Source organism: Phycodurus eques, chromosome 16 (assembly GCF_024500275.1).
Source record: "Phycodurus eques isolate BA_2022a chromosome 16, UOR_Pequ_1.1, whole genome shotgun sequence".
Taxonomy (NCBI): domain Eukaryota; kingdom Metazoa; phylum Chordata; class Actinopteri; order Syngnathiformes; family Syngnathidae; genus Phycodurus; species Phycodurus eques.
The window spans coordinates 5593078-5606528 of NC_084540.1; the positions used below are offsets into that span (position 1 = coordinate 5593078).

The 13451-nt window shown below is 41.6% G+C and overlaps 1 protein-coding gene across 7 annotated transcripts in view; it reads right to left on the reverse strand.

Annotated features, from left to right (window-relative positions):
- Nucleotides 1-13451, reverse strand: part of wipi1 (WD repeat domain, phosphoinositide interacting 1) — a 33520-nt gene that overhangs the window by 3354 nt on the left and 16715 nt on the right. For 4 of the 7 annotated variants that reach the window (XM_061700582.1, XM_061700579.1, XM_061700581.1 and 1 more), the window contains exons 6-11: nucleotides 10808-10900; nucleotides 10246-10316; nucleotides 8684-8791; nucleotides 5771-5932; nucleotides 5523-5630; nucleotides 3099-3241 (exon numbers count right to left, since the gene is read on the reverse strand). In XM_061700582.1, the coding sequence (XP_061556566.1) occupies nucleotides 3099-3241; nucleotides 5523-5630; nucleotides 5771-5932; nucleotides 8684-8791; nucleotides 10246-10316; nucleotides 10808-10900 (685 nt within the window). The remainder of the gene's footprint in view (nucleotides 1-3098; nucleotides 3242-5522; nucleotides 5631-5770; nucleotides 5933-8683; nucleotides 8792-10245; nucleotides 10317-10807; nucleotides 10901-13451) is intronic. The other 3 variants (XR_009770078.1, XR_009770077.1, XM_061700583.1) reach the window with 1 other exon arrangement.

A 13451-nucleotide genomic window follows, 5' to 3' on the forward strand; every position in this document is an offset into this window, starting at 1 on the left:
ACCATTACAGCCAAGGTGATCAGAGAGACAGGCAGGAGAATACTGGGTGTATCTTCTGGTAGGAAAGGAGAGAAGGAGACTGAGGAATGGAGGAAAAGTGTACTGTTGCCCATTTTTAAGAACAAGGATGATGTGCAGAGCTGTGGGAACGATAGAGGAATAAAGTTGATGAGCCATACAATGAAGATATGGGAAAGAGAAGTGGAGGCTAGAGTCAGGACAGAAGTGAGTATTTGCGAGCAACACTATAGTTTCATGCCTCGACAGAGTACCACAGATGCATTATTTGTCTTTGTCTTGAGGGTGTTGATGGAGAAGTACAGAGAAGGTCAGAATGAGCTACATTGTGTCTTTTTAAATCTTGAGAAAGCCTATGACAGAGTATCCAGAGAGGAACTGTGGTACTGCATGTGAAAGTCTGGGGTGGCAAAGAACCATGCTAGGATGGTCCAGGACAGGTACGAGGACAGCAGAACAGTGGTGCAGTGTGCTGTAGCTGTAACAGAGGGGTTTAAGGTGGAGGTGGGACTGCATCAGGGATCAGCCCTGAGCCTCTTCATGTTTGCAGTGGTTATGGATAGGCTGGCAGGTGAAATTAGGCTGGAATCCCCATGAACCATGATGTTCACAGATGACAGATGTAGTGAAAGCAGGAAGCAGGTGAGGAACAGTTAGGAAGGTGGAGGCATGCACTGGAAAGGAGAGGAACGGAGATTAGCCGAAGTAAGACTATATATATATATATATATTTATATATATATATATATATATATATATACACACACACACACACAGTATGTGTATGAATGAGAGGGGTTGAGGGGAAAGAGGGAGGCTACAGGGAAAAGAGATAGCGAACGTGGAGGAATTTGAATACTTCAGGGTCAACAGTCCGTAGCAATGGGGAGTGTGATAAGGAAGTGAAGAAACGGGTCCAAGCAGGTTAGAACGCGTGGAGGAAAATATCAGATGTCTTATGTGACTGAAGAGTCTCTGCTACGATGAAGGGCAAAGTTTATTGGAGAGTGGTGAGGCCAGCCATGATGTACGGATTAGAGACAGTGGCACTGAAGAGACAACAAGAAGCAGAGCTGGAGGTGGCGGAAATGAAGATGTTGAGATTGAGGTTCTTTCGAGGAGTGACCAGGTTAGACAGGATTAGAAATGAGCTCATCAGAGGGCCAGCCAAGGTTAGCTGTTTTGGAGACAGAGAGAGCAGACTTCGATGGTTTGGACACATCCAGAGGAGAGTGAGTGAGGATACTGGTAGAAGAATGATGTGGATGGAGCTGCCAAGCAAGAGAGCTCGAGGAAGACCTATGAGAAGGTTGATAGATGTAGTGAGGGAAGACATGAGGGCAGTTGGTGTTAAAGAGGAGGATGCAGGCTTACATGGAAAAGGATGACACGCTGTGGCGATCCCTAACGGGACAAGCCGAAAGGCAAAGTTTGTGTCTTAGCTAAAATATGCCATCTTTTTATGGCAAGCTACTGAGTGACTATTATATTTTTATAAATTTTTTACATTTCTTAAAATATTTCTTTCTGACTGTGAATATTTACTGTATGTCATGAATACACATACCTAATAGATTTATTTTGTCTTAATTTGTTAATTTCATTTGTGTAAATTAAAGCCACAAACTATTCTGTGGACGTCTTGCACCGTCTATTGAGAGTTTAGCTCGCTGTCTAGCTCAGACTAAGCACAGACGTCTTTGCAAGGACCACTTACCACTTAAATTACATTATGAAATCGCCTGTTACTCATATTTGACGCCTGATATTGATGCACTTGTGAAGGCTAAAAGATGCCTAGTTTTAGGAACAAAGTAAGCCTTCATATAAAATGCCGCCCCACCTTGGCACTATAACAGTTCTGTGAAAATGAATATGTCCTGTAGAAACATTTTAAGACTGAAAATTGCAAATTATGAGTCAAGAGCTTGCGTGCAAATTCTGAAAGATTCCCTCTTTAGTTTGAATGGTGTGAGGAGTCAGTTGTGGTTGTCAAGATTTCCAGATGGATGTGGAAATGTATGTAAATTAAAAACGATATGTAGATCCCAAGTTTAATAAAATGTGCATACAGTATAAAGATCAACTGTGATACATAAGTTGTACATGTGTAAATGAAAAGATTGACTCATAATATTGTTGGAATTGCACAAATCTTTGTTAAAGGTCTCATATTTTGGCTATTTAGACCGCCATAGTCACGCTCTTAAATGGACTTAGTATAAAAGTGTCAATTTAATTTAAAAAAACATCAGAAAAGGTGCCTCTGAGCTCTGTATGACCCAGTTTTGTATCCGCTTTGTCCATATTTGGTTAAGACCCCGCTTTCAGTTTTGTATCCGCTTTGTCCATATTTGGCTAAGACCCCTCCTTTCATCTGATTGGTTGCCTCCGCGTAGAAGTCCCAACTCTCACTACTTGTGAGAGCACACGTTTGTTATGCTGACAGTGCTGGCTCTGAGGCGGAGAAGTAGGCGGAGATATTTGCTAGTGACGTACTGGAGATAAGCTCGAAAAATCCAAATTACCCGACTTCAGGGCTCTTGGCAGAAAAATGTCTAACTCAGAAATGCGTGGACTATTTTAATTCATATTTTACATGTTTACTGAGGCACCATAGAGCCAATATAACATCTCAAATACAGGAAAAAAGTTGGTTTGGTAAAATATGGTACCTTTAAGAAATTTCAGATTGCTTAAATGATTTGAAACGAGATTTTCAACAAGATAATAATCAATAAACGTGAATATTTTCCAACTGTACTGGTAATTATTTGCACACAAAAAAGGAAACATTTGGAATTTTCATTATTTAGAGCTTATTAAGCCATGAATATACTTGACCAGCCCACTTAAAATCAAATTGCGGTGAGTGTGGCCCCTGAATTAAAACAAGTTTGAAACGCCTGCTCAATATCTTATTCCAGAAGCAGCATTGGTACTCAAAAGTACTTACCACGAATATTTCTAATGGGAAAAAATACAGTGAACAGTAGAGCAGTGAATAGCTTTCTAATCAGTGTCAGCCAAAATCCGGCATGGACAAACTATTTGATAGAGAAATGTGTCTGGTTACTAACCAGTAAGAGTCGCTGTGGTGGGACCAGAAGCTGGTAAGGCAACAGTTGCAGCATATGATGGACACGCCTGTGCTGGCACTGTGACTTCTGATCCCTCTGCTTCTTGATGATTAGCCTCATCCAAGTCATCAATACCAAAAAGCCTAAAAGAGAAATAGAAAATGTATTTCTTTATGAATGACTCGTCATTTATGTATACCTGCATTATTTGTGTCAGTCTGTTTGACTAACTGCTGTTTATTATATTATTATTTATAATTTATTCATAATATAAGAATGCACTACAATTGAATCAAATAAATAAAAATTATCTTGGAAAATCCTGAAAAACTTCAATAAAACCAATAGCATATTTAAATTACAACATAACCACTGCTGAACTTAAACACAAGCATATTCTACATTTGAATAGATAAAAAAGAAAATAAAACTATGAACAATAACATCAATAAATGACAAATTATACTTTTAGAGTGCAAAATGACAAAGTTCAATACAGTTATTTTTTTTTACTGTCAGTATATGGTGGGAACAGCATTTGCTTTCTCCACATGGATTGTGCAGCAACACACTTGAACTTCTTGATGCAAGCGGAGTTTAGTTTTATTGACATTGTCGTGGCGGATAGGAATCATGCAGTGGGGCTTGAGGTGCTTAACTGTCTCTGTGTGCCTTGTTGGGATTGCAGTTTCTGCTGTGTATGTCTTGACCTCTGAGGGGCAGTGTGGTGCACGCAATGAGATACACACTTGCAGAACAGAGAAAGTAGAAGTCACGATTGAATATTGTGAATATAATTTTTTTTAGTTTAAAGAATATATGACAGGCAGTATTGCTTGATTGCCTGTTTGTATGCTGATCTTGTTTTTGTGTACCAATATTCATTATTTTGTGACACAAGTTCAATGCTAATTTTCTCTTGCTTGTGTTTTTTTTTCATTCATTCATTGTGTGTTAGCTTTGATGTATAAATCTTTGTGAACAAAAACGAAGAAAGAAACAAAGTCTCTGATGTATTTGAACATTCAATAGGTGTAATTAGTTTGTTATGTGAGGGTAGTTGTACAATGAACTTCAACTGGAGTGTCAATAAACAACTTTAAGATAACAACATCAACTTGCTACAACATCAACAACCTGTTGCTGTGATCACGTGGGCGTTGCTGCATCGACGTGCTGGAGCAGAGCATGGAATTGACTACTGGTTTAAGTGTGGGAAAACCGGAGATTTCAGTTCCAGTCCAATCCAATACTCGTTTTTTTGCTGACATTGGACCGATTTCCGATCTCAAAGATTGCATGGGAACACCTGTATAAGATACCTATGCCATCCTTCTGCAAGGTCGCAAAAAAAAAAAAAACATCCTTTGATGCCAGCTAAACTACGTTCGACTGATAACAACGATTATCAGCCGTGGCCCAATGGTTAAGATCATCGCCTGCCACCGTGGGGGACATAGGTTCAAGACCCCGACTGGACCATCTGCTGACATCCCCCAGACTCACGGCTGTGGTGTCCTTGACCAAGACACTGATACCCTGAAATGCTCCCTGGGTGCTTCAGCTGCCCCCTGCTCCAGTGTGTTCCACTAACAGTGTATGCGTTCACTGTGATGGGTTAAATGCAGAGAAAAAAATTTGTGTGCATGCATGCACACAAAATAAAAGATGATTCTTCTTCATCTTAACAAAATTCACAGGAGGCATCAGCCCACAACAGTAGAATACAGGTCTACAAAGGCTTTCGTAATATTCCGAAAATTATGACAGAGCGAACATCAACCTCTGGGATACATTTTTCAACACATTTTTTATCGTATTGTTGCTAAGTGAACGTCATTTGGGGCGTTCGTTCTTCAAGGTAGGCTGACCACTCTACGTTTTAAAACTCCAGCCAATCCAGTAGTTGTTACCAAAAATGTTGATATGTTATCATATAGAGGCACAGTGAACGAATGGTTACCACATCCATCTCATAATTCAAATCCAAAAACATGCTTATGGTTATTCATTCATTTTCCGTACCGCTTATCCAATCGCAGGGCATGAATAAACTAACAACCATTCTCACTCACATTCACACCTTTGGGCAATTTTGACTCTTCAATTAACCTACCGTGCATGTTTTTGGAATGTGGGAGGAAACCTGAGTACCAGGAGAAAACCCACACAGGCACAGGGAGAACATGAAAACTCCACACAGGTGAGGCCGGATTTGAACCCGGGTCCTCAGAACTGTGAGGCAGATGTTCTAACCAGTCTACCACCGTGCCGCCTGCTTTTGGTTTTTAGACTTTAAATTGTCCTCTCAACCAAAGTCGGCTGGGATAGCTCAGACCCTAACAAGGATAAGTAGTACAGAAAATGGATGGATGGATATTATCATATAATCCACTTAAAATCTAGCCAGCCCTGTGGCCTGACCTGTGATTGAATGCCAACATGCACTCGCCTCCGTCCTCTGGATTCACATTGTAGATGAAAAGCTGGCCATCAGCTGTGGCTACCAGCAAACGTGGAAGTTTCTGGATCCTGCAACAATGGATTGGAATTTGAATTATAGCGACCTAATACAGTTTGAACTTGGTAAAGGCAACCAGAAAAGTCTTAAATTTCAAAAAACACAACATTACAGCTAAAACATGGAGGCCCTGCAAAAACAACAGGCTCACATGGTCAGGGCACAGACGTTCCTCTGGCCTGACGTGACGAGATGAACTGTGGCAAAGGCGCGGTCCTGGCTCATCATACCAGATACTGGAGCAGGTAGGTAGCTGCTGGCTGCTGTGAACATCTTTCCCACATAGGCGGACCAACTGGCAGTCTCATCTCCACTGTATGCAGATAAGAAAGTATGTTTCAGATTAAAATATGGGGAATTAGGCTTTGTTTAGAACTGGCCTTAATGTGTATTCTGGGTGACTCTTTACCAGTAACACAAAGTAACTAAGTAAATATTCACTCATTTTGAATGCAATACCTGCAACACATTCCAAAAAAGCTGGGGCAGTGGAATGTTTACCATTGTGTCACATCACCTCTTTTAACAACACTCAATAAGCATTTGGGAATTGAGGACACTTAATTGTTGAAGCTGTAAAAGTGGAAATCTATCTCATTCTTGCTTGATGTACAAGATGTGTTGCTAAACTGTTGTAGTATTTTGTGCTTCAAATTTTCAATAGAAGGCAGGTCCTTGACTGCTGGCAGCCCAGTCAAGTACTCACAATCTTTTACTACAAAGCCACGCTGTTGTAACAGGTGCAGAATGTGTCTGGCATTGTCTTGCTAAAACAAGCAGGGATGGCCGTGAAAAAGACGTTGCTTGGATGGCAGCATTGCTTCAAAACCTTTATGTCCCTCTCAGCAATAATGGTGCCTTCACATATGAAATTATCACAGATGAAAATTTTAAATGTGGACTCGAAAGACCACAGCACACTTTTCCACTTTGCGTTAGTCCTTCTCAGATGAACTGAGACCCAGACAATCCGGCGGTGTTTCTGGGTGTTGTTGATATACTGTCCCCAAAAGTACTGGAACGGCAAGATCAATAACTTGGATTTTGTTGTGTACTGAAGACATTTGGGTTTCAGATGAAAAGATGAATATGAGACAAAAGTTCAGAATTCAATCTTTAATTTCATGGTATTTACATGAGATGTGTTAAACAACTCAGGACAGAGCACCTTTTCACTTTTCGAATGAGCAAAACTATTGGAACAAACATTATTAAAGTAACTTCAAGTGAATACCATTTAATATTTGGTGGCATAACCCTTACTTGCAATAACTGCATCAAGCCTGCGACCCATTGACTTCACCAGACTGTTGCATTCCATCCAGCTGCTTCTCCCCACTAGGGTCGCGGGCGTGCCGGAGCCTATCCCAGCTATCATCGGGCAGGAGGCGGGGAACACCCTGAACTGGTTGCCAGCCAATCGCAGGGCACATACAAACAAACAACCATTCGCACTCTCATTCACACCTACAGGCAATTTAGAGTCTTCAATTAACCTACCGCACATGTTTTTGGGATGTGGGAGGAAACCGGAGTACCCGGAGAAAACCCACACAGGCACGGGGAGAACATGCAAACTCCACACAGGCGGGGCTGGGGATTGAACCCCGATCCTCAGAACTGTGAGGCAGACGCTCTAACCAGTCGGCCACCGTGCCAGACTGTTGCATTCTTCATTTGAAATGCTTTTCCAGGCCTTTAATGCAGCCTCTTTCAGTTCTTGTTTGTTTCTAGGGGTTTCTCCCTTCAGTCTCCTCTTCAGGAGGTAAAATGCATGCTCTATTGGGTTAATGCCCGGTGATTGACTTGGCCAGTCTAAGAGCTTTCACTTTCCCCCCCTGATGAAGTCTTTTGTTGCGTTGGCAGTGTGTTTTGGGTCATTGTCCTGTTCCATGATAAAGCTTCTACCAATTAGTTTGGATGCATTTTTCTTTAAATTGCTAGACAAAATGGTTTGCTAACCTCCACAGGGCAGGGGTGTAGGTATCGCAATTCACTGTTCAACTTAGAGAGAAGAAATATAGAGACCATACCACAATATCATGACAAAATCTTTTAAGTGAATTTAATAATTTCTGTTCTGATACTTTTACTCACTGGAAAACTGGGTGGCTTCAAACAAAAGGTGCTCTGTCCTGAGTTGTTGAACACATCTAGATGTAAATACCATGAAATAAAAGTTGGAATTCTGAAAACAAAAACAAAGGAATTTACCTTACTGTTCCAAACTTTTTGGAGGGGACCTTATGGGTTTAGCTTAGCATGGTAGAGTTTTAACTTGCATTTGTAGATATAGCGACGAACTGTGGTAACTGTCAATAGTTTTCTTCAGTTTACACAAGGATATCGGTTTTTAATGTAGTGCCACCTGAGGGAATCGAAGGTCACAGGCATTTAATGTTCTTTTTCGGCCTTGCCACTTACATGCAGAGATTTCTCCAGATTCTCTGAATCTTTGGATGATATAATGGACCGTAGATGATGAAATCCATAAATTCCTTGCAATTGCACACTGAGAAACATTCTTAAACTGTTGGACCATTTGACAAGCAGTTGTTCACAAAGTGGTGAACCTCGCCCCATCATTGCTTGTGAACAACTGAGCCTTTCGGGGATGCTCCTTTCTTTCCCAATCATGACACTCGGCTGATTCCCATTAACCTGTGGAATGTTCCAAACAGTTGTTTTTTGAACATTCCTCCACTATCACAGTCTTTTGTTGCCTCTGTCCCATCTTTTTTGGAATGTTGTTGCAGGCATGTAATTCCAAATGAGAGAACATTTACACACAAAAAGAAATAACAGTCATCAGTTTAAACATGAACAATTGAATATAGGTTGGAAAGGATTTGAAAATAATGTTATTCTCTTTTTATGTTTTACACAATTTCACAACTTGATTGGAATTGGGTTTTAGTATCAGTGCCCTAGTTCATACAATGCAAGAAGATAAAAGTAATGTAATCCTGAAAACACAGTGGGCTTAGGTTTTCAAACTTTCTGACACCGCCGCCTTTGGAGGAAGAACATTTGAGGTGTATTTCAAATCTTTGAGTGTGTGTACCTTGGTCCCACTTGCTCCAGTTTAAAGATATGTACCGTTTCTGTGTTGCTGGATGCACAGAGGAACTGGGCATCAGGGCTAAAGGACAAAGAGCTTATGTTGACGTACCTGCAGACAAACATTGGTAAAGGTAATTTAAAATTTTAGCTGGCTTCATCAGAGTGATCACTTTTTGAAAAAGACATTATCATACAGGGCGACACAGTGCAGACTGGTTAGCACATCTGCGTCATAGTTCTGAGGACCCGGGTTCAATTCTGGCCTCACCTGTGTAGAGTTTGCATGTTCTCCCCGTGCCTGCGTGGGTTTTCTCCGGGTACTCCGGTTTCCCCCCACATCCCCAAAACATGCATGGTAGGTCAATTGAAGACTCTAAATTGCCCGTAGGTGTGAATCTGAGTGCAAATGGTTGTTTGTTTATATGCGCCCTGTGATTGGCTGGCAACAAGTTCAGGGTGTATCCAGAGCCAGCTGGGATAGGCTCCAGCATGCCCACGACCCTAGTGAGCATAAGCGATACGGAAAATGATGGATTGAATGTTCATACAGGTCATCACAGGTGGGTAGTAACGCGCTACATTTCCATAAACTGTACTTGTCAGAGTACTTTAAATGCACAATACTTTTTACTTTTACTTGAGTATTTATGTTAAGAAGGATCGATAGTTTTACTCCGTTACAATGATCGACATGCCGTTCGCTACTTTTATTTATTCATTTTTGCGTATGCGCGTCTATTTTTAGACTCCATCTTCGACTTCCGCATAGGGCGTCCGTTACGCCAATCCAATGGGATCACTGTCATTTGACTCCAATTCACCAATCAGACGACACTATGCAGTCACATGACCGCACACGTAACCTTTGCGAGCCAATCAAAATGACTCATTTTGGGGGGGGGGGAAACAGCCGCGTGTTTATTTTACAGACTCCAAAAAAACTCCAACTTTATCATGAAGCTCTTAAATTGCAACTGTCCAAACTTGGATATTTCAGCCCATTTCTAACTTGAGAAAACACCTTACGGTCAGTTGCAGTTATTTCTATTGTTGTTTTGGCAGTGGATATGACAAAATTAGCACTATCCCTATGGTGTCGCACACGCTCACGCACACACAATCAATAAGTCTTTTCACAAACAGCTTCTTCATTAAGTAATTTAAGCGAATAAAGCAAATAATGTTTCTGTAGGGCCCAATGCGCGTGTTGTTGTTTTTTGGGCAGTTAAAAATGTAAATGGTAGCAGGTGTGTGTCGACTCCCATACATATATATATTTTTAATTTAATTTAATTTAATGCTCTGATTAAAAAAAATAATAATAATCAGAAGTTACTCACAAGTTACTCATTACTTGAGTAAGTTTTGCATTGAGTACTTTCTTATTTACTCAAGTAAATATTTGGATGACTACTTTTTACGTTTACTTGAGTCATATTATTCTAAAGTAACAGTACTCTTACTTGAGTACAATATTTGGCTACTCCACCCATCTCTGCAGGTCGTAGTGATTTTATATATTGATGTCCAATATGAAGCTGCATAATGTGTTGGATAGCTGACCTCTTCATGCCACGACGGAACTCAAACAGACGCAAGCCCTCAGGAATGGAAAACACTCGGATTACAGTGCCCTAAAAGACAGTCAGGATGATCTTTACTTTTTTTTAGCAAGAACAATGCACATTCTATCAGATTCTAAGGAAAGCTACACAGTGACTTACAATTATAAATAATGCTGTCATTGGCGTATGTTAAAAGTACAGTACTATATTGCTCTCTCTCACTCTCTCTCTCACTCTCTTTCTCTCATATATATATATATATATATATATATATATATATATATATATATATATACACATATATATCCAATCCAATACTCGTTTTTAGTCACCACCACCCAGGCCGACCATCAACATTATAAATACAGTACTAGTTTAACAGATGCATTTCTTATTTTGTGGTTGATTGTATGCTTGCATATATTTGCATATACGTATTTGTATTTAGAGCTCCAAACATCTCAAAAGAAAGAAAGAAAAAAAGTTCATTCAGTCACATCAACATAAAGCCAATGTCAGATTTGACTTCCAAAGGTATTGCATCTACAGGTCTGGATTACCCGCTCTGAGGCACTGGCAAGTTTGGTGGCTGAGGCATTGAAGCAAAGAGCTGCCAAAGGACTGTCGTGCGCAGGGACCATTGTCACTGTGCTCTGAAACGACAAACAAAATTGTACAAGAAATACAAATTACAAATAATGGTTCACTCTGGCATGTATTTAAAAAAATTCTCAATTATTGTTTTTTTTTAACAATGACACAGAAGATTTGACAATAGTAGACAGGAGCAAAATGCACTTATTGCATTTACTTTTTTCAGTAATTACAATGTAGTTGTTGCAAAACTGATTGTATTTACATTGAATGTGGAAAGCACTTGAGCGACAATGTTTTTGTATTAAAAGCGCTATAAATAAAGTGTGATTAATTTACTGATTGCTATGGCATTGTGGGTCAATGTAAGTAATGTAAGTAATTACTGATTACAGTAATTGTTTGATGCGCCAATGTTGTGCACATGCATGTGCATTACCAATAATGCCGGGTCCTGACATACATACACACATGGACAAAATTATTAGTACCCCTCTATTAATGAAAGAAAAACCCACAGTGGTCAAAGAAATAACTTGAGTCTGACAAAAGTAATAATAAATAAATATAATGAAATTTAACATAAAAATCAGATATTGCTTTAAATTTTGGGTCAACAAAATTATTTTAAAAATAAACTCATGAAACAGCCCTGGACAAAAATGATGATACTCTTAAATTAATATGTTGTTGCACAATCTTTCGAGGCAATCACTGCCATCAAATTATTTTTGTAAATTTGCACCTGTCAGCAGGTATTTTGGCCCACTTCATGAGCAAACAGCTCCAAATGCCTCAGGCTGGAAGGATGCTTTCTCCAGTTGGCATGTTTGAGGTCCTTCCACAGATGATTAATACAATTTCCATCAGGGCCCATAGGCCTCCCCGAACCTGTTGGTGGACACCATCGGTGAGAGATGCCGCCAAGCTGCAGAAGGAGTCCTATCGGGCCTTTTTGGCCTGTGGGACTCCTGAGGCAGCTGATGGCTACCGGCTGGCCAAGCGGAATGCAGCTTTGGTGGTCGCTGAAGCAAAAACTTGGGCATGGGAGGAGTTCGGTGAAGCCATGGAGAAAGACTTCCGGACGGCTTCGAGGAAAATCTGGTCCACCAGCCAGCGTCTCAGGAGAGGGAAGCAGTGCACCATCAACACTGTGTATAGTGGGGATGGGGCACTGCTGACCTCGACTCGGGACGTTGTGAGCCGGTGGGGAGAATACTTCGAAGACCTCCTCAATTCCACCGACACGCCTTCCCATGCGGGAGCAGAGTCTGGGTTCTCTGAGGCGGGCTCTACTATCTCTGGGGTTGAGGTCACTGAGGTGGTTAAAAAGCTCCTCGGTGGCAAGGCTGGGTGGATGAGATTCGCTCGGAGTTCCTCAAGGCTCTGGATGTTGTAGGGCTGTCCTGGTTAACACGCCTCTGCAACCTCGCATGGACATCGGGGACAGTGCCTCTGGATTGACAGACAAGGGTGGTGGTCCCCCTTTTTAAGAAGTGGGACCAGAGGGTGTGTTCCAACTACAGGGGGATCACACTGCTCAGCCTCTCTGGTAAGGTCTATTCAGTGGTGCTGGAGATAGTGGTGCTGCCGCTGCTCCTCCGCATTGGGAGGAGCCAGATGAGGTGGCTGGGGCATCTGATTCGGATGCCTCCCGGACCCCTCCCTGGTGAGGTGTTCCGGGCATTTCCCACCAGGAGGAGACCCCTGGGACGACCCAGGACACGCTGGAGAGACTACGTCCTTCGGCTGGCCTGGGAACGCCTCGGGATCCCCCTGGAAGAGCTGGATGAAGTGGCTGGGGAGAGGGAAGTCTGGGCGTCCCTGCTAAAGCTACTGCCCCCGCGACCCGACCCGGATAAGCGGTAGAAAATGGATGGATGGATGGATTATTTATTTATTTAGTCCTGTTCGGCTGTTCGGTCAAGCAGAATGGAAGATCTGTATCCCTTTTATCCCGGAACAGTTTGTGTCACAGCCATGACTGTAAGTCATCCTGTTGGGTCAAACCCCCTCTAGGCAATGTTGTCTAACACAATACTGTATGACACAACATAGGGGTGTTAAATAAATAATAAATATACAGTGGACCCTTGCATATTTGCGGTTCGGAACCCGCAGATTCACCTACAGAAGTTTGCAGGTTTTTTTCTGTTTTTCCCATTTGTTGTCATTTTTATTACTTTTAATGTCTCTATTGGGGGGAACCAACCCCCCAAAAAATGCTTATTCAACAGTTTGTGGGGTAAAAAAATATCCCCCCCCAATGCAATTATAATGGATGTCAAATTATACGCAGATTTTCGCTTTTGCGGCACGGTGGACGACTGCCTCACAGTTCAGAGGACCGTGTTTCAAATCCCAGCCTCGCCTGTGTGGAGTTTGCATGTTCTCCCCATGCCTGCGTGGGTTTTGTCCGAGTACTCGGGTTTCCTCCCACATCCCAAAAAAACATGCATGGGAGGTTAATTGAAGTCACTCAATTGCCCGTAGATATGAATGCGAGTGCATATCGTTGTTTGTTTATATGTGCCCTGCGATTGGCTGCCGACCAGTTCAGGGTGTACACCCATGACCCTAGTGAGTGGTACAGAATATGGATAGGTGGAT